Below are 21100 nucleotides of genomic sequence, written 5' to 3'. Positions count from 1 at the left end.
GATAGTCACAAGATCCAGAGTCATGGTTTTCTCAGGAACCTGATTACTATTTCCTGCTGGACTTCCAACCTCTGTTGTCACTTGCCACACTTGCTCACCCCAGTGCTCCAATGCACTTGAACTTAGGACTTCCCAAGTCAGAGAATTCCACAGCCTTCAGGCCAGTGCCTTGACCAGCTATCTCCCACCCCTTGTCCTACTCTCAGGCCCAGGGGCCACCCATCAGCCAGCTCAGGGCTTGCAGCAGCCTTGGCCATCCATGCACTGAGCAGGTGGTGAGTATTTACAGTGTGCCTGGACCTGAGGATATAGGTGTAGACAAGACAGACCATGCCCCTGGAGTCATGGAGGGAATATGCCATTCCTGGCTGGATTAGCTTCCTAGGGCTACCATAAAAAATTGCCATAAGCTAGTTGCTTATAACAACAAAGATTTATTCTCTCACCGTTTTGGAGGCCAGAAGTCTGAAATCAAGGTGTTGGCCATATCGATTCCTTCTGGAAGCTCCGAGGAATAATCTGTTCCTTGACTCCCTCCTAGCTTTTAGTAGTTGCTGGCACTCCTTGGTACTCTTTGGTTGTAGTTGCATAAATTCAGCATTGGTGGTGACAGGAGCCTTGCTGTGTCCATTATCCCCCGGCTGCCCTCTAGGCTGTGGAGGGCGGGCAGAGCTTTGCCATTTCCCCATGATTCCTGGGTAGGCCTTGGCTTGTTTTGATTGAGCATCTTGCTGTTGGCTTCCCTTCTAAAGCCCCCTTTGCCCATCTGCTGACTCTTCTCCTTCTACCACCTGGTTTTGCTATGTTGCATTTTATCTCAACTGATCTCCTTCATTGTGCCTCTGATTATGGCCCCATCAGATCAAAGGGGACTCTTCCCTAAACATGACAACATGTTTCTCTTGATGTGCCAAGTTTACAGACTCCCAGCTGACAGGAACACTAGTTACCCATGTGTCTCTGAAAATTCGGTAGTGGTGAGTGAGACTTGTGCTCCCCATGCTTCTTCTGTTTTCCTTCAGGCCTTCTAGGAAGGACTTAAACTCCTTCCTGAAGCTGGTGGAAACCAGTTAGCCAGAGAGGATGGCATCATAGACCAGACTTAGGCCAGTCATCTTCCATGGATATACTTTGCTTAGAGTACTCAATATAAACTATATTTAATTTTGTTTTTGTTCACTAAATATACCCAGGGACACAGCTGGTGTCTTTCTGGTGTTCTGAAGGGTCACAAAGACTTCTGCAGAAGTTTGTAGGTGTACTGATAGCTCGAAGGCTATTTTATTATTGTATGTTAAAATAACGAATTAGTTGATTAAAAGTTACATGAAAAAATTTAAATCTCACTCAACAAATTCTGTCTGCACATTTGTCCAGGCCAGACCCTTTTCCTGTCTAGATTTTGGGTGGGCAGACGGTAGGCCACGGGCACGATGAAGCCTGTAACCTGTTTTCATGCTGTAATGGCAGTGGCAGATTTACATAGGTGTAACAGAAACCTTATGGCTCACAAAGCCTAAAATATTTACTATTTGTCCCTTGACGGAAAGTTTGCCAACTGCCAGCATACACCATCGTAGCGAACATCATTCAGCCCAGCTTCTGGGTGGTAAACTAAGGCCACTTGGGAGGGTGTGCTCTTGAACAGGCTGGAGGACTTCCCCTAGAGCTGTGTTCTTTCCCAGCCAAGATGGTGTGTTCCCTACAGAGGTCCAGGGAATGCAAGCCAAGATCCATTCGACTGATGGTACTATGGCTAGTGTGTGTAATAAGATCTCAAGCAGTAGGGCACATGCCTATCTCTCAACTGTCTTTTGAAGATGTGGTGATGTCTGTGAAAACATTTTATAAATTCTAAGGGCTATTTATTAAAAGCATATGTTAGCATCCCCTCAAAAATAAAATCTAGCAAGATATGGGTGAGATCTTTATGAAATGAACGGCAAGACTCTGATGAACAAAATTAAAGAAGAACTAAATAGGGGGATATTCCATGTTCGCGGACAGGAAGATTCAATATTGTCAAGATGTCACTTCTTCCCAACTTGAGCTATAGATTCGATGCAATCCTAATGAAAATCCCAGCAAGTTATTTTATGGACATAGACAAAATGATTCTAAGGTCTATATGGAGAGACAAAAGACATCAAATAACCAAAACAATGTTGAAGAGCAGAGGTGGAGAACTGACACTACCCACCACTGAGCTTGAATGCTTTACATGGTCACAGGAGCAGCACAGAGGAGGGAAGACTTACTGTAAAGCTGCAGTAATCAAGAGAGTGCGGTATTCCTTTTTTTTTTTTTTTCTTAACGTTTATTTATTTTTTTGAGACAGAGAGAGACAGGGGAGGATCAGAGAGAGAGGGAGACACAGGCTCCAGGCTCTGAGCTGTTGGCACAGAGCCCGATGTGGGGCTCAAACTCACGGACTGCGAGATCACGACCTGAGCCAGAGTCGGACATTCAACCGACTGAGCCATCCAGGCGCCCCGAGAGTGCGGTATTCCAAAAGAATGTACATATCAATGGAACACAATAGAGAGCCCAGAAAAAGACCCCTACAAATATAGTCAAGTTCTCTTTCACAGAGGAGCAAAGGCAATAAAATTGAGCAAAGACAGTCTCTTCAACAATTGGTGCAGGAACAATTGGAGGTCCACATGCAAAAAATGAAGGGGCATGGGGCCCCTGTCTAGACACAGACTTTACACTCATCATAAAAGGCATATATTGGGGCGCCTTGGTGGCTCAGTTGGTTAAGCATCCGACTTTGGCTTAGGTCATGATCTTACCGTTTGTGGGTTCGAGCCCCACATTGAGCTCTGGGCTGACAGCCTGGAGCCTGCTTCTGATTTTGTGTCTTCCCCTCTCTCTGCCCCTCCCCAACTTGTTCTCTCTCTCTCTCTCTCTCTCTTTCTCTCTCTGTCTCTCAAAAATAAAAAAAAAGTTAAATTTTTAAAAAGCATACATCTTAACTTTTTATCCAACTGTTTCAAAATAATAATAGATAATGAGTGATTATTATGGGCCAGGTACCATAAAAAACACTTTACAATAGCATCATTAGACCTTCATATTACCTTGAGAAACAGGTATATTTTACCCATATTACTGGTGAGAAATCTGGGGCCCAGAGAGGTTGTGTAGGTTGCCCAAGGTCACACTGCTATTATTTAGCTGGATTGGAACCCATGTCTTCTGACTTCACCTCCAGTGCTCTGTTAGCTGCATCATAACTGGCTAGGTAGGGATCCTCTAAATAAGGCAGGTGTGTATTTTCCTCTGCTGGTAAGTAAAGCTTTGCATCATTTTTTTAAAAGGAAGGGCAGGTGTACCTAAGGAACATGGTGAAACATAAAACACAGCTCAACTGTCTCTGGCCATTTCTAGCCTTAACACTGAATTTTGGCTGTTGTAGAGTAAAGCTCCATGTCATTTTGCTGCGATGTGAACCCAAGATGTGAAGCACCAAGGGAGCTTCCAGGAGGGACACAGTTTGCTGTTTGCCAGTTGTCATCACATCATACGTTAGGGCAGTTCTTATGATGTGGGGAAATGGTGACCCCCCTCCTGTCCAAGAAAGCCAGCCTGTAGTACTGGTGATGGAAATCAGGAGGATGCAAAGAGAATTGACACCTTACCAGAAAGAGTGTACACTTGATGGCATTACTCAATTTAAAAATTAATAGAAGTCTTGGAACATGGCCACATTTAGATATTACCACTTGACTGTCCTTGGGAGGCTGAAGAATAACCATTCATGTCCCTGCTTACCGCCTATGCACTCTCCCCACCCGCATTCCAGAACTTGGCGTTCCCTCTCCAGGCCTCCAACACGTTGCTGCCTTTAAATTCACGGTCTCCTGGTACAGAGTTAGGGACCAATACATTGCAGATAAGCCTCCTCCCCTGAGAAGACTGTAGGCTGACGGCCTCGCTAGTGTCTTGTTCCCCCGCTGATTCGGTCACTGGCCCATTCACCCAAACCTGAATGGGCCCCCAGTGCTCTTACCCACATCCTGGGCACATTTCTGCCCCCATCCCGTAGTGCCCTGAGCTGTGTATCCCATCTTCCCTTTGCAAGCCTTCGCCCCTCCTATTCTAAACACAGGATGTGGGGCCTTCTGCGAATACACCAAGATGCTTCCACGTGTCAGGCATGGAGGTGCTCATATTCCCAATGAATGCATGGGGCGGGGGGTGGGGAGGGCTTGCCCAGCCTCTGGGAGCTCTGACTAGAGAGAGGCTGGCCCTTGTCACTGGCTTTCCCAGGTCGAGGACCTAGGGCTCCAGCCTTGCTGCACAGGGCCCCCATGCCTTCACAGTAACCCACGTGGGCTGCATGCAGGGAAGGGGATCTGTTCCCTGTGCCTGTCACTCTGCACTGCACGGAGGGAAGTGGGGCTTTTGTGAGTTCTCAAGTGAATCTGCTGGCCCATTGTCTGGGCTAGCTCTCCACAGAACTCCACCAGTGCCCATGAGGACAGGGCGGGGCTGGGAAAGGCCGGATGTATTCCCAGCTAGGGCTGAAAACACTATTCATCCCAGAAACACCCTATTAAGCAGCAACAATGGCACAAGGAGGGAGAGGGGAGAGTGGGAACAAGGAGGGAGAAGGCAGGAGAGGTGAGGGAGGGGAAGGGGGGAAGAGGGCCAGGGGGAGGGGGGAGCGCAAGGAGGAAGAGCACCCACACGCAGAAGAGGGGGCCACTCGTCAGGTCCTTGTGTTCCTGGGGAAGGATTCAGAGCTTTAAGGAGCCACATTTCTCCTAGGGAGACCCTGGCATGCTCAGTGGGATTCATAAGGGAGATGAGAGGTAGGATGTGCCCACCAGGGAGGTGACAGCCCCCTTCCCTCCTCTGTGCTGCTCCTCTGTGACCATGTAAAGCATTCAAGCTCAGTGGTGGGTGCTGTCCCATTAGGACAGTGCCAGTGAGGTGGTGGGGCTGACAGAAGAGCTGAGGGAACCAGAGTGAGGGGGAAAGAGACTATTCAGAAGGTCCTGTCCCCTCATAATCTTAAGGGCTGATGTGGAGAAAGGGAAGCAGCTGGTTTGGGGGGGAGGGGCTTTCATGGTCACAACAAGGGCCAAAGAAAGGAAATCCCAAGGAGCCAGCCTTCTGACAGTTAGACCAATCTGACAAGAAAACGGCCAGCTTGGAAAGGTAGTGAGTGACTCGTCTTGGGTGGTATGTAAACTGACACTGAATGGTCAACTGGTGAGGGTGCTGTATCAGAGGCTTGAGCTTAGGATGGAGGAACATACCAAACTTCTGGAGCTTTTAAACCCAGAGAGGTTCTGAATTGAGAGTGATGCCCAGATTTGGGACCCAATCCCCAATGTATCTGGATAGGAAATTGTGAATGGGCAGAGGAAATCTGGGCAAGTCATTGTGTCTGAGCCGGAAAACATGGAACAGAACTCCAGATCCTGAAGCCACTGGACTTGATCTTTTCTCAGTTCAGAAGGAAAAGAACTGCAGGTGTCGTTTTTCCCGAAGCCTGTTCTTTAGGCCAGAAAACTGAGAGAGAGAGAGAGAGAGAGAGAGAGAGATGGAGGCACAACCCTCTCAAGGAAACCTCTCCCCCAACCTAGAAGGGAAATGCAAGGCCAAGTTGATGAATGAACCTCGCCTTGAGCTTCCAGCATGGAAGAGGAGGTGACTTCCAGGCAAGAGCCTCAGCCCAGAAAGGCCTAGAGTGATCATCCACCTTATCCACTGTCTACCTGGGGGACTGGGCAGAGAGAGAGAGATCCAGGCTCATAGCACATGCTGATGGCAGAGCCAGGCCTAGACCCCAGGTCTCCTCTGTAATTGAGAGTGCTCTCCTAAGCCTGGGACATCCAGGTTGTGATGCTGAATTTATCCAGTTCCAAAGCCCTGGTAGCTGTGGGAGTGTGACAGCTTCTGCCCTGGGAGGTTTCAGGCATCAGACTTCCCCCTGCCCTCCCTTCCTACTGCAGAGGGCAGATCAGGTGCTCGTAACCAGAGCTGGAGCTGGACCCTGCGGCCACCAGTCTAGCTTGCCTCCAGTTGTGAAAACCCAGCAGGAAGCTTTGCAGGCCAACAAGGGAACTTTGCCTGGAGCTTCAAATCCCTCTGGAGACGTTTCTGCACAAAAGCATGCACTGCAGGAGTTTTTCAAGGCTTAGGGAGAACATTTGTGGCATTGAAACCATTTGGGATCTCAGGAAATGCTGGATGTCAGGAGCCAGTCAATGCTATTGATTGGGAAACAAATAGAAGTCTTCCCAGGGCCCTCTCCAGACACCTTGGCGGTGAGAGAGAGGCCTTAGGGGCATTAGTGACAAGCAGGGCTGGACAGGCTCTCCCTGATAAGGAGAATAGAGTGGCAAGAGATCCATTCCTGGGGGCAGGAGACATTCGTGGAGTTCAAGGGGGTGGTGCTGGAGAGGCCTTGGGCATCACCCCATTGACACCTCCCCCTCCCCCGCCAACCACACGGCTCAGAGAGGCCAGAACTGTGATCTCACAGCTAAGATTGAGCCATTCCCTGGCACGCCCCTCCTGGGGTCAGCTCTTGGTTGTCCATTGCTTCCATCACTGCTTGCCTCCCTTTGACCCTCTATGTGTTAACAGTGGTCATGTGATGCAACAGGACAGGGTTAGACCTAGACGGACAGCACCTTGCAAGGAGCTCAGAATCAGTCCTTCCGGACAAGGTAAAATGATGAAAGCAGACAGCGATTGAGCCCTGCACTGAGTGGTGGCTCTGTACCAAGGTGAGGGTGGCGTGGACTTGGTGGCTGGAGTCTTAAGGGAGGCCTTCTGAAGGAAGATGATCGGGCCTCTGTGCCTTGCCACCTACAGCCTTTGAACCCAGGCCTGATTCACACAGCTGGGCCCGTGGGTCAGCTCTCCAATGGCTGTGCATTGCCACTGCTGGGTGATCTGCAAGGTACCTGTGGAGGAAAGTGATGTCACTTGGTCCTGCTGTCATGGAGCTCGCAGGACACTGGCCAGGAAACTGCAGAGATGACATGGAACACAGACCCTACAAAGCTGAGGTGCTAGTGGGGGTGGGCTATATCTTCAGGGGCAGGAGGAACGTAAAGGCTGGGTGGTCAGGCAGGCTTCCTGAAGGGGGTGAGAGGGGCCATGGCTGGAGGAGTTTGGGGGGTGAACAGTTAGGGTGTGATGAGGATAGATTCAATCAGGGGGACCTGGGTGGTGGGTCTGGGGGCTGCATTAGGCCAGGCTGGCTCTCTGGAGAGGGAGGGGGAGGCCTCTGTGTAGGAGTGGGGTGGGCAATGAGGAGGCATGAGGCCACGTGCAGAGAGAGCGGTGGCATGAGGCACAGCAGCCCCAGCACAGGACACCTGGATGAGGATATCGGCAAAAAGTGTTAGCACCTGGTGGCAGGTGTGCTTTGGAACAGCCCTAAGGGTGTTCTGGTGGCTCCTGGAGACTCAGCACCCCCAGTCTGGTCCAGGGTGTGTCCAGGAGAACATGAGAGCCTGCCTGGCCAGCCCCACACCCTCCTTTTCTGACTGGTGGCCCCTCCCCTGGCACGTCCCCTAAGCCCTCCCCCCTGGGGGCACCTGGTTTTCTCTGACTGCTCTCAGTGTACTTCAGAGTCCGTTCCCAGTGCCAGCAACTTCAGAGACATACTGTGCCACAGATCAATCCAGATGAGGGCACAGGAGGGCCTGGAAGGGGAAGCAGACGGCAGCGTGTTCCTTCTGATTAACGAGCTCGGGCCGTCATCCATCGCTGGCCTTCGTTAAGACTGCATAGAGTAATTTTGCATGGGCATGTGGGCTTTCCTCCCTGCTCTTCTCCAGGGTGATTGATGCCTCTGGGGGCCTGTACCCCCAAGAAGGGAGAGGCCCTCTTTCCTGTGCCCACGATAGACAGGAGGCAGCAGGCTTATTCTGCACAGCTCTTTCTTGTTTGTGCCACTGGTGCCAACTCATGGGTATGTCCAAGTGGCTGGGGCAGATTTCATCTCTATCAGAACCCATGGTGATGGAAGAATGGAAAGTGCCAGGCTCCTCGATTTTAGTAGTTCTTTGACATCCCTCACAAAAACGCAAAGAGGTGAAGCACTGAGCAGCACTGGGCTCCTGGCCAGGCCTGCACCATCAGTGGGGGGTGTTGATTTAAATGATGTCCTCAGACCACCGCATCCCTGTGTGGTTTCCTTTTCTCTCCTGGTGCCTTGCGTCTCTCTCTCTGTCTTTGCTGCTGCTGGATTGGGCAGAAAGGTGTGCCCTGTGTTGTCAGGGAGGAATCTGGGTTAGGCAGAGGTGAGGGCCTGAGAGCCAGATTGGCCCTAGGTTGGTTAAAGGTCCCAGGACACCTGATGGCCCGGCAGTAGGCAGGGCAGTCCGCAGTCATGCCTGGGCCGGAGGCAACCTCAGAAGTCTGCTTTGCCTTTTCCCACTCGCCTGATCTGGCTGGTTTGGCTTGGGCCCATAATGTTTGATGCCAGAGATGCCTGGAGATTCCTGACCAGGGGTGGTGACCCCCAGTTCTCTTCTTGGTTCTCTGGCTGTGGCATATTTTCAGGCACAAGAAGGGCACATGTGGATCTGAAGGGGTGTCTGGCCATCTTAAAGGATGAGGGGATACTGATATCAGAATGGGGATGGGAACTGAGACAGAAGGAAAAGAAGGCAGAAGAAGGAATTTGGCAAAAGAAAGACTGGGATTTTTGTACCCCAAATGGAACGCTTCCGGTCTCTGTGTTTCCTTGTTCCTGCGTTAGTCTCACATGTGCAGGGCTCCTCCTATGTTGGAGAACATGCCTGGGGCCCCCATCCATCTGTGAGCCATGTGGAGACAAGAAGCTATGCTCAGGGTGGGGAGGCCAAGGTGAGGGGGGCCTGGGAGCACAGAATGAGTGCAGGCTGTGCAGGGGCATGGGGGTGGTGTAGGGGTGCATGGAGGGTCCTGGTAGCCAGACCTTCATGACAGCAGTCTCCTGCAGGCAGGGCCCAGCACTGAGCTTCCTCTCCAGTTAGACAAGAATACTGTTGACACTGTAAAGAGTGAGCCCAGCAGACCCGAAACCTCAGGAAGACTAGCGGCGTGTTGTCTGGGAGGGTAATGGGACAGACACTGTTGTCACCCTGCCTTTGTTCTGAAGAACTACCCGAACTTCGCCCCTTTGGGAAACCTCCAAGGGTCGTGGAGCTGCTTGCTGACCCCCTTCCCAAGGGCTGTGGATGCAAGGAGAGAGAGACTCTTGTCCTAAGTTCTTGGTGGCCTTCCCAGAGAGAACCCTCTCTGGTGGCTCATGAGATAGTAGATGGGAGAGGAGCCCACTGCCTGGCACTGTCACGGGGAGGGGAGCAGGGTGCAGAGGACGGCAATATGGGGAGCACTGCGATTGGGGTGTGGCCCTTTCATGCAGAGCAGAGCCAGTGATGAGTGCCTTGACTACCAGCCTCACATGCTCTGCCCCAGTTCCAGGGCACTGAAGGGAACACTGGACCCAGGAAAGCCCAGTGCTGCTTCCTGGGCCTCAGTGTGTGTCTGGGGGTGGGGTGGGTGGGGAACCACTCGGCTATTTGGGCTTCTTCTTGTTGGCCTTCCCCATTGCTTCAGACCTGTCGGGCCACACAGGGTCCAGCTGTTCCTCAGGAGGAGCCGGCCAGACAGTCATTTAGTGAGCTCTTGCCCGGGCTCCTGCCCCACCCCAGATCCCTCATTCACAGTGTGTGTAGGAAGAATGAGGCTGCACTGAGTGGCCTGTCTGTGACTGGGCAGGGGTGGCTGAGGAGAAGCTAGTGTGGCACCTCCATCAGAGGAGGCCACCAGGGCCGGGTGGAGCCAAAGCCCATCCTTCAAAAGGGCCTTTGGGTGGGAGACAGGCATCCGGCCCAGTCCCAATGGGTGTAGCTGAGGACCTTGTGCCGTGAGAGACTCTGCTCCACACCAGGACCAAACTTGGGACATAACAACAACTGCTGTTTGAGGGTCAACAGCAGCTTGTCAGTGGCTGGGAGAAGTGCCGGGTATGAATACTATCTCATTGGCTCCACACAAATACCTTGTATGCAGTGTGGGTGCTCTTATCTTCATTTAGTGGATGGCTGAGCATGAGCCGCAGGGGCCTGAGCACCTTGCTCAAGGTCAGACAACTGGATAGCGCTGGAGCTGGGACTCACACCCAAGTGTGTCTGATTCCAGTCCCATGTGACCAGGACTCTGCCACTCTGCAGGTGGCTGCCTCCCATGTGCCTGGCTGCAGGACCTGGCGGGAGAGGTACAGGAGACGCGGTGCTGCCTATCCTGGGTTACTGATGTGAGCCCTGAGGATCGTCAGGGGCCTGGCCGGAACACATGGGGGCCCAGAGAGGTGGCAGAGGGGAGATGAATGAAGCGGCTGTTTACCAGGGTTTGCATGGGGGAAGCACAGCACCAAGGATGGCAGAGCACTTAGAGACCAGTAGCAATGGGGCACCTTTCCCACCCGTGGCCTGAAGGCAAGGTGGGGGCCCTGTTAGCAGACCCAGGCTGTAGGAAAGGGCCGCCAGCCTCTGCACGCTCTGCAGAGAGGAGCCAGGGATGTGCCTTAGCCCTGCACTCCCCACACCCTCCTGGCTCCTGTGTTGAGGGGCCCAGCTGATGCCCCTATACAGGTCTCTAAAGGTCTGCCTTCTGGGATGGAATGAGAAGGAGAAGGGTGGCCAGTGGATCTGGAGGAGAGCAAATGAAGACTGTCTCTTACCTGTTAGAAAGGATGTCTGAAGGGGACACCGGCCTTGTCTGTGTCTGTATTTGCCAAGCTTCCCATGCGGGACCTGAGTATTTGTTAGAGGAAAGCTTACAGCTTTATTTCCTGGCATCTTACCCTTCTGTTACATATTGCACTGTGCCCCTCCCCTCTGCCAAAAGAAAGGTGTGTGGAAGTCCTAATGTCCAGCACTCTCACATTGTGATGTTATTTGGAAATAGGGTTATTGTGGATATAGTTGGTTAAGATGAAGTCATGTCGAAGTGGGATGGGCCCCTAATCTAACATGACTGGTGTCCTTGTGAGAGAGTCACATGAAGACAGAGACACACGGGGAACAGTATGCGCCGCAAAAACAGACATATGATGCAGCTGCAAGCCAGGGAGCACCAAAGTTTGCCAGGATACCGCCAGAAGCTAGGAAGGATTCTCCCCTACAGGTTACAGAGGGGGCATGGCCCTCATGACTCCCTGATTTTGGACGTTGCGCTTCCAGAACTGAGATAATACAAGTCTGTTTCAGGCCACCCGGGTTGTGGTACTTTGTTGCAGCCCTAGGAAACGAATATGTCTCCTAAAGCAATTTCCGTGTTTTATTAGCAAAAAGCATTTGCGAGGTACAAGTGTATGCACGGCTAAGTCACCAGAGGACCAAGCCACACCTGGGGATTCAGGAGGCAGAGTTTCCCTTTGGTGTTTGGCCATGTTTCTTAGAGACCACTCCAAGAATTAGGAGCCAGAAGCGACCCTCTGAGGCCAGAGAAGAGAGGAAATTCTCTCGAGCCATATACCAAGTCTGAGGCCAGGCTGGGCAGAGAGGGCAGCCCATGTGAGGCTTATCTCCAGCCCGATCCGGCTCCACAACTGAACAGCTCATGTCCTGTCCCCATGCTCTGGTCTGTTGCCCTGTGAGCCTCGGCAGTGCCCTTGGAGGGAGGGAGATCAGAAGCGGGGCTCTGGGCCTCATGCTTGTTCTCGGGCTGTGCCCTGTGTGGACCAAGCACAGATGGAGACCTGTCCCAACTCCTTGAGGCACACTGCTGTGCTGTGCCCCACCTTCCTTCTGTTTGCGGTAATTGACTGCACCTTGGAACAGAAAGAGAAAGGTGTGTGTTGCCGGTTGGGGGTGGGGTGGGGGTACTGCCCTGATCTGTGCATTCCTTAAAAGAGCAAATTTCACAGTTTGTATTTATCATTTATTTTTTAAAAAAAAAATTTTTTTTTTCAACGTTTATTTTTTGGGACAGAGAGAGACAGAGCATGAACGGGGGAGGGGCAGAGAGAAAGGGAGACACAGAATCGGAAACAGGCTCCAGGCTCTGAGCCATCAGCCCAGAGCCCGATGCGGGGCTCGAACTCACGGACCGCGAGATCATGACCTGGCTGAAGTCGGACGCTTAACCGACTGCGCCACCCAGGCGCCCCTGTATTTATCATTTAAATGCCTGTTCTGACTCATTCAGTCCATCAGTCAGCAGATGGGTAGGACCAGCTCATCTGTGTACTCGGTCTTGTCTCTCGTCCCCACTGGCCACTACGACACATCCAACAGTAGAGACTTCTCTAATCATAGTTCTCTTACCTAGCATTTTACACTTGGCAAAGAGAATAAAGAAGTGTTAGTCCAATGGGTATCATTAATGATGTGCAGAGCCTCTCTCGGCCTGGGCTGGCTGGCTCATGGATGCAGGTGGGAATGCCTCTACCTGTGAAGATCAGGCTTTGACACTCAGAAGAGATTTGCTTTGCTTGTCAGTTGGTAACCCAGGACTCCAGAGTTGACTGAGCGTTTTGCTTAGTGTGGCCATATTGCTTCCAAACCATTTACATTGGCACCAGATGGCTGGGATGGGAGCTTCTGCTGAGACGTCGTTGAGGAGGCGGTTGCTGTGGTCCCAGTGTTCAGGGGCGAAGCCCCGGATCAGAGAGGTTGCCGAGAATGAAAGAGGTGTACAGATCAGTGCTGCAGAAGGTGCTGAAGAGAAAGAGTCCCCGTGGTGTGGCGAATGATCTGATGAGCCTCGGGGGGAACAGGGAATTGAAGCTAAATGCCTCTGAGGCTTCTCTCCTGGGCTCCAGGGAAGGGTGGCAGGAAAGTTTGGGCAGGAACCGTGTGCACAAGAGGAGACATGGAGAGATTTACATGGGCTGGACACATGGGATGGGATGTGAAAGTCTTCCTTAGAATGCTTTCTTGCTTTAACTAACCTTTTGTATCTGTGCAGAGCCCGGGCCGGTTGTGCCAGAATGTGGGCCCTTGAGGCTGGTTGGTGTCCTCAACAGTTCATACTCAACCACTTTACCCCAAACCCAGAGCCGGCAAAGCCTCTCTCTCCCCTGGTCCAAGGAAGCAGCTTGAGGCCGAGTCTGAGGCCAGAGGCGTAGGGATGAGATTACAGGGAGGCTGGCCTGAATTGGCAGCAGGAGGTATGGTTGTGGTGTGAAGCTGGGGGTTAGACTCTGTTGGTTCCGGGACCCTGTCTCAAAGACTGAGGATTGGGAGGGGAGCCAGGGGGGCATCGTTCAGAAATTCTGTGACAACAGGCTGGCTTGCCTGGTGAGCACAGCACGTGGAGGCAGGACACAGCCCTGAGGAAGGTCGGGGAAAAGAGCTACAAAGGACTCTGCAGGGAGGCCAGGCTGAGTCCTTGGCAGGCTGCTGTGATGGACGGAGCAGGGCCAGGGTGGGAGCACCACAGGAGCCTGAGGTGGTGGCTGGGGGGTGTGAGCTCCAGGGGGTTCTCAGACTACTTGCTGAGTCCAGGTCTGGAGGGTAGCACGGGCCTCCCCAGAAAGGCAGAGGGCCTCGCTGTGGTCAGAGGTGCCTGGCACATTCTGGTCCCTTCACACTCAAGATGTGGGAGTGGGGGTGACTGTGTGATACACAGACTATTCCTGCCAGTATGAACTCAGTCTTAGGGCAGGTGTGTGTGTGTGTGTGTGTGTGTGTGTGTGTGTGTGTGTGTAGGTGTAAGTATATGGGGTGGTGATCCCTGTGCTTTCATCAGCTAGGGGATGGGGAAGGAAGGAGGAAGTGCCAGCTGTGTGCCAGGCTCCAGTACCCCTGTCATTTTATTCACTGCTCACAACTCTCCTTGGGATTCCCCTTTCCTGCCATTCAGAAGCTGTAAATGCAGATTTACCCGCATGGTTATTTGATTAATTTCTGTTTTCCTACTTGCCTGCAAGCTCCCTGAGGGGTGGGATGTCTGTCTGTCCCCTGTTCTGTCTCTAACGCCTGAACAAAGCTCATTCTGCCTGCGGGAGTGGCTCAGACAGCGTTTGCTGAAAGGAAACTGGAGTCCCTTCATACCACCCTGTTTCAGACCTCTTCCAACCATCCTGAGCCCTCGTGAAGGCTCAGGGAGGGAGTTGGGGCTGCAGTGAGCTGCCCCTCGACTCAGTGCATTGATATAATAACAGCTTGCTTCTTGCGGCTACACTTGCTGTGGCTTCTAGCTTCAGCAGTTCTGTGGGCCCCGGAGGGCAGCCCAGGGCAATGACTGCATGGTTGTGCTGGCCCTCCTCTGCTTGGAAGGTCCACAGACTCGCCTTATCGGATGCACACAAGGCACTGCTCCGAGACGGCCTGGAAACCCCGATTCCATCTGTATATGTTGTCGTATATTGTTACCACCACGGAAGGACGTTGTAAATATTTTCAGCTGAATGTCTGATTAATGTCTCTCCAAAAAGAATGGCAGAGCTGTAAGGAGAGGGTTTATTTATCTCTCTTTCATCATGATGGGTATCTAATTCATCCCAAATGTCAATACATCCCGAGGTGCCAATCCAGACAGAGACGGGAGCCGCCTGCAGAGCCAGGCAGCAGCCGCCTCTTCCTCCTTGCAGGGGGTTCTGACCTGGCCCTTCACCCGGACCTCTGGGCACTGGCCCCCACAGTTGGAGGGGGCACCCTGAGGCTTTCTGTATCGAAGCCACTTCAAGGAGATTGTTCCTTGGGAAACTGGGGTCTCTCTGCCAGGCTTCTCATGTGCCTGGGTTCTCGGGTTCTTGCCAGTCCAGCCAGCTCTTGCCAGAGGCCCCCTTCTGTCTCCCCTCATGGCCTCCCCTCTCCTCTTGCTCAGTCTTCCTCACCCTCTTGTATGTTTGGGGTGGCTCCCACTTGGTTCCCATCCACCTGTTTCTGCCGCTGCCCTTGTTGCCCCTGGGGAGTCACTCCATCATCTCTGTCCCAAGGGCCAGGTGGAGCTCTCCATCCTCCCCTCCCCACCACCACTCACCACTGTCCAGGAGACCACAGCATTTCCTTTTGCCTCCACGCAGTGTGAGTCTCTCATTCTCCCTGTTGGGATGGGCCCACTCATTCCCCATGTGCAGAAGAACCCCATCCATTCCCTTGAATTTCTGTCTCCTTCTCATGGCCTCGGCCAGAATAGGATGCCAAGTGTAATTTTTTGCTTCTTGTCCGTCCCTGGACTAGATCACGAGTCTTTCCAGGGCACCCACCTCTCTTGATTTGCTGCTGTATCCTCAACGTGTTCCTCCTTGGTCTTTACAATAATGCAAGGAAGAAGGTAGACAAGATATTATTAGATATTTAATATCGTTAAGTCTTACAGATCTCTTATAGGTGTCTTACAGATAGCACCTTTAGGGTTTTTGCCTAGCGAAGGAAACTGCAGCTTGGAGTGATTAAGTGGCAATAATAACAACAGCATATGATTTGCAGTGCTTTATCTCCCCCTACCTCCCCACTCCCCGCCCCCCAGTCCTGTGTATTGGAAAACTCTAGCCCCATTCTGCAGATGAAGAAGGAAGGAGGGAGTGATGACGGAGTGAGGGATGTGGGGGAGAGGGAGGGAAAGAAAGAGAAAGGAGGGAGAGAATGGGACAGAGAGTGAGTCGTGGAGGTGGGATCCCGACTCAGTCCGCCTACAGCATCACCGCCTCTTCCCCTCTCCAGCATTCCTCCCTGCCGTGGGCAGTGAGGACACGCTCCCAGAGGGCAGAGGCCAGGCGGTGGGTGTGAGTTCCAGAGTTGCATCCCCTGTAGGCATCAGATCTGACAGCAACACATGCACCTCCAGCTGGTTGGTCCCCACGCCACTGTTTGAGAGCAGAAGTGATGGTAAATATTTAATTGTGCTTCCACCATAACTTTCTGCCAGAGCTCTCAATATGCTTTATAAATGCAAATGAGTGCTCTTTTCCTCTCCAGGGAGATGTAAACCTCCTCAAATCACTTTTATTCAGCCCCCACCAGAATGTAATGCCATAATCAGGAGCGCTCTGTGCCAGAAAAGAAACTGCCCTTAATCATATCGAGTGGATGGTTTATGGTTTTGTGGTCTTCTGTCTCCACGGCGGGCAGGATGCAGGGAAATGGATTCCTCTTGCTGCAACTTCTGTCCAGTACGGTGGATGGAAAACATTATTTAGAAATAGTTTCAATTATAGCCCTTGAGCAGGCGACTATGAATAAAATGAAGTCTTAGATTATATTAATGGGACTAACAGAACACACTAGTCCTTGGAAGCTTTAGGAATGAGGCTAATTCTTATTTTTGATTCTGGACTCGGTTTCCCTTGCTGCCTGCATCCTCTGCCTGTCCATCACTACTTCACCTCGATCCTGAAGTTAAGGCTGGGTGATGCATGATTCTGGGGGCTGTTGTGGCTTCTTGGGTTTATGAGCAAGGCCCCCACCCTTACCCCAGAGCCACAGTAGAGCCCCTGGAAGCCCAGATCAGCCTGGTAGGGAGCACCCTGAGGTTTGAAGCTATAGCGTCAGGGTGGGAGGCTGTGTGGCCTTGCAGAAAGTACTGCACCTTTATGTGCCATGGTCTCCAATTCTGTCAAATGGGTTCACTGGCCCCTGTTCAGGGCCACCTGGCAGAGCCATTGGAATCATAGAGATGAATTTCTCCAGAGCCTCATGGAGTGCCTTCTGAGAAGTGTGTTATGTAAATTTGGTGTGTCATGATCATTATTAGTGCTGTGAAGTGGAGATGAGGGGGAGAGGGAGGGTTGCTTCTGGAAGGGACCGGCCTCCCCAGCTGTCAGAAGAATTGGAGGAAAAAACAAACTTAAGAAGTCTCTTCCAGTGCTTGCCTTCCTTCAGATATGCACGGTATGACTCTCAACGCAAACCCAAGCTTGGCCGGGCGAGAAAATACAGCTTTATTTACTTTATCCCCTTGATTTGCTGTTTGAGCCCCCATTCTCCTGGGGTGGCAGAAATGTAATTTAGGTTACACGTAGGCTGTATGGTGCCAAGTTGTGGAGGAAGCTGCCTCAATGCCTCTGTTAGCTCCTGTCCACACTGGCACCCATCGAGACACCCCACACCCCATGTGACCCTTGCCTATAGTCCATGCAGGTCACCACTGGGTCGTTCTGGGTCCCCTTCATTAGTCCTGATGGGACCTAAGGCTCCCTCTGCTCTGTCCATGCCATGTCAGCCTGGTGGGTCACTCATTGCTGCATCCCACACTGGAATGAATGCTGCATGTCCAAGGCCCTGTCCCCTCCACAGACTCCTACCATCCCTTCTCTGGGATTGGATACCAGGAGACAAGAGCATAGGGAACCCGTTTTCTCAACCAACACTACCCCTCACTTATCACTTCGATTTTCATTCCTCCCACCTGCCCATAGGGGGATTGCTTCCCAAACCTTTGGCTTATGCCAGGAGTCCTTCTGTTTCTTGAGGGGCCCGCCATTTTGTAACTGCACATTCTGCATTCATATCTCCCATCTCCTGCCTAAAGCAGTGACCACAGAATGGCTGTTCACATGGGGCATAGGAGCGTTCAGGAAAAAAAGGAAACCGAGGAGGGGGAAGCCAAAACAGCTGATGTTTATTTCCCCCTCCTCTGTTGGTTGAGCACCTAATGCACTGGGCCTATTCCTCTGATACATGTCCTGGGAAATCCAGGTGGATGAGACACTTCCACCAGCCTGACCAGCACCATGGTGTGAATTTAAAAAGGTGCCCCTCTGCAACTACTGGACATCCACATGACAAAAACAGTTGTACGTTTGATTCACCTTGCACCTTATGCAAAAATTAACTCCAAGTAGATCACATACCCAGGTAGGAGAAAAAAAATCTTTGTGACCTTGGGTTAGGCAAAGATTTCTCAGTATGACACCCAACCATAAAATAAAACATTGATAAGCTGGATTTCATGAAAATTTACAACTTCTGCTTTTTGAAACACACTGTTAAAAGAAAGAACATACAAACTGCAGAGTAGGAGAAAATACTTGCAAAGCATATATCTGATAGAGGACTTGCATCCAGAATATATAAAGAACTCTCCAAATTCAATAATAGGAAAGTAAAAAATCGTAAAATATTGAACACACTTCACTAAATAAGATATGCCAATGGCAACTAGGCACGTGAAAGGATGTTTAACGTCGTTCATCATTAAGGAAATGAAAATTAAAACCACAATGAGCTACTGCTACATACTTATGAAAATGGCCCAAATTAGAAATGACCCACAATGGCAAGTTGGTGAGGATGTGGAGGAACTGGAATGCTCATACACTCTCATGTATAGCCCCAAACTGGAAACAACAGGTGAATGAGTAGGCAGACTCAGTGTGACCATACAGTAGAATATTACTCGGCAATAAAAAGGGATGGACTGCTGATGTACACAACATAATCAGTCTTTTTAAAAAAAGTTTTACTTATTTATTTTTGAGAGAGACAGAGCAGGGGAGGGGCAGAAAGAGAGAGGGAGACAGAGAATCCCATGCAGGCTCCACACTGTCAGTGCAGAGCCTGATGCGGTTCTCAAACTCACGGCCCATGAGATCATGACCTGACCCAAAATCAAGAGCCAGATGCTCAACAGACTGAGCCACCCAGGTGTCCCCACAACATGATCAGTCTAAAATAGTTATGCTAAGTGAAAGAAGCCAGATTAAAAAATAGTATATGCTATATGATTCCATTTACATAAAATTCTAGAGAATGCCAGTTAATCTATAAAAAGGAAAATCAGTCATTGCCTAGGGACAGTGATAGGGTGGGGCAGGGATGGAGGGAAGGAAGGTTTACAAAGGGACAAGGGCACTTCTGGAATGATAGATATGTTTATTATCTTGATTGTGGTGATGGTTCCCCGTGTAAATATATGTCAAAACTTATCAAATTGTATGCCTTAGCTACATGCAGTTTATTGTACGTCATTTCTACCTCAATAAAACTGCTGAAAAAACACCCAAAGAGGATTTTGGCTTTGTTGATCAGGAGCTCATGATCAGGCTTTTGGGAAGTAGTTTCCATTGAGAAGTAGGGGCTGACAGCAGTCAATAATGGACTGACGAGAAAAAAAGAAAAAGGCGCCTTGTTTTCCGGACACTTTACTGCTATCTGCCAGAAAACAGTTCTCATAAATAGTAAGTCTGTGGTCACTCTGTGCCTGATGATCTTGGTGTGTGCACTGGAGCTGCTGCAGCGGCTCCCAGGAGCTCACAGCTGGAGCCACAGTGTCTCTTTCTCTTACTGGCCACAAGGATAGGTGAACAGGAAGCAGGCTGCAGGGACATGACAGGTGCATTTGTGTGAGCCCCTTGTAGAGTCTTGGAGAAGGGGGTGACATGTATCTGGGTCCAGGGTCAAAGGGGCCTGCAGGGAGGCTGAGTCTTGGGAGGGTGGTTGGGGGTCAGGGGAATTTATGGGAGATCATCCAAGGGTGTCAACTTGGATGCCTGAAAGGGAGGCGGAGGAGAGTGGTGGGGAGAAATGTGTGCAGACAGACGAGGTTAGAGACGCAACCCAGTGGGGAGGAAGATGGCAGAAAGACATGGCTCAGGAAGGCCAAGAAGGAAGTAAATTGGCCACTGAGTTGGCATGGCCCTTGAAGAGCCTGTGGACGAGTACAGTGGGAAGAAGCCGTGTCTGGGGATAAAGTGGTGGGTGGACAAATGACTTCATCCCACACAGGGGGCTTTCAGTCTTTCAGGGAGAGACCAATGAATGTAGCATCAGGATATGTAAGCTGTGGCATCTGACAGACTTCCCTTCTCTGAACCTTAGGCTTCACAGAGGGCCCAAGGCTCCTAATATAGACATTTACAGTTATAAGTAACCTTATGAACATAAGGGCCACTGCCTAGAAATCCTTCTGACTCATCAGATTTTCTCTTTTGACCCACAGAAACCTTAATGGACACCAGAACGGCTACCGCAGAGCTGGGCTGGACAGCCAATCCTGCGTCAGGGGTGAGTGTCAACCATCCATCCTTCAATCCTGCTGTGCAGTCTAGGGCCTATGGGATGGCTGGGGGAACAGAGCCTGCCTACAGCAGGACCTTTGTGGGGGGAATGTAGGTGTGAGTGGCTGTGTCCTCTGCCCATCCACAAAGAGGCAGCACTGAAGATCTTTGGCCTGAGCTGCTCCCTGGTAAGATGATGCAGACCATCTCCTGACACAGTCCTTCAGGAAGCTGGCTCCCAGGTGACTAGGGCTGTGCCTGTGTGGGAACAGGGGCAGTGGCTGCCAAGAGCTGAGCACTCAGGCCAATGGCGCTGGGGTAGATCAGAGATCTGTGATGCCCACAGGGCTGCCAAGAGGCAAGGGCACGAGGAACTGGAAGTCAGAAGGGCTGAAGCTCTCTTTCACCTGGAGCTTGCCTTTGAGAGATGTTCTTGATTCATTTGTTCAGTGTTCATGTCCCTGGCCAGACCCTGTAGCCACAAGAATGGAAGAGCTCTGAGGACCTCGTGGCCTCCATGGGTGTGGGGACTGCCAAGTTCATAAACAGGCAGAAGTACATCTCTTCTTTGTGGCAGTGGAGTAATCAACAGGCAGGTGTGGCCCAGAACTTGGGATGAGGAACTTGGCAGGGACACAGGAGCCTTTGCAGAGAAGATGCATGCTAGTTGGGGTTTGCAGAGTGAGTAGGAGTTTGACAGGTTAGAGAGTCTGCAGAGATATTCCAAGTAAGGAAAATAATTGACTGGAGGCACGGGGCCATGAAAAGACATGAGACAGGAGAGTCTGTGTTTCTGGAACATGGCAGGGTGTGGACAGGGCTGAGATGGGGTTGGGGTGTGGGTTGGAACTGGGTCTGATGGCAGAGGACTATGCCTGCCATGCTGAGGAAGCATAATGGATTTTATCCTGTAGGTAGTGGACAGATCCTGGGCAGGAGAATAACATGGCCTGGCTTGCTGACAGGATGGTAGGGAACAGTTGAGAGAAAGCATGTATTAGGCTCTTCCAGCTGTCTTCGGTGGGTGGGAAGAGTGGGATGAAAATGGGATACTTAGAAGGCAGTTGGAGCAAAGCAAAGGAAGAAGCATTGGCAGCCCTGGCAATGGATGGACTGCAGGAGGATGGAACGGAAGATGGAGGAGGGGAGATGACGTTCAGGAGCCTGGCACGAGTGACTGATCACCAA

At 51.3% G+C, this 21100-nt stretch overlaps 1 protein-coding gene across 2 annotated transcripts in view; it reads left to right on the top strand.

Moving 5' to 3' along the window:
• Positions 1 to 21100, top strand: part of EPHB1 (EPH receptor B1) — a 430079-nt gene that overhangs the window by 115405 nt on the left and 293574 nt on the right. The window contains exons 1-2 of one of the 2 annotated variants that reach the window (XM_006936394.5): positions 6558 to 7034; positions 19855 to 19919. In XM_006936394.5, coding sequence (XP_006936456.1) covers positions 19863 to 19919 — 57 coding nt within the window. In that variant the 5' untranslated portion in view covers positions 6558 to 7034; positions 19855 to 19862. Of the gene's footprint in view, positions 1 to 6557; positions 7035 to 19854; positions 19920 to 21100 lie in introns of those variants that run through there. The other variant, XM_023260542.2, reaches the window with a different exon arrangement.

Source organism: Felis catus, chromosome C2 (genome assembly GCF_018350175.1).
Source record: "Felis catus isolate Fca126 chromosome C2, F.catus_Fca126_mat1.0, whole genome shotgun sequence".
Lineage (NCBI taxonomy): Eukaryota > Metazoa > Chordata > Mammalia > Carnivora > Felidae > Felis > Felis catus.
The sequence above is the reverse complement of the archived record's forward strand: the minus strand, read 5'-3'. Positions and strand labels throughout refer to the sequence as shown.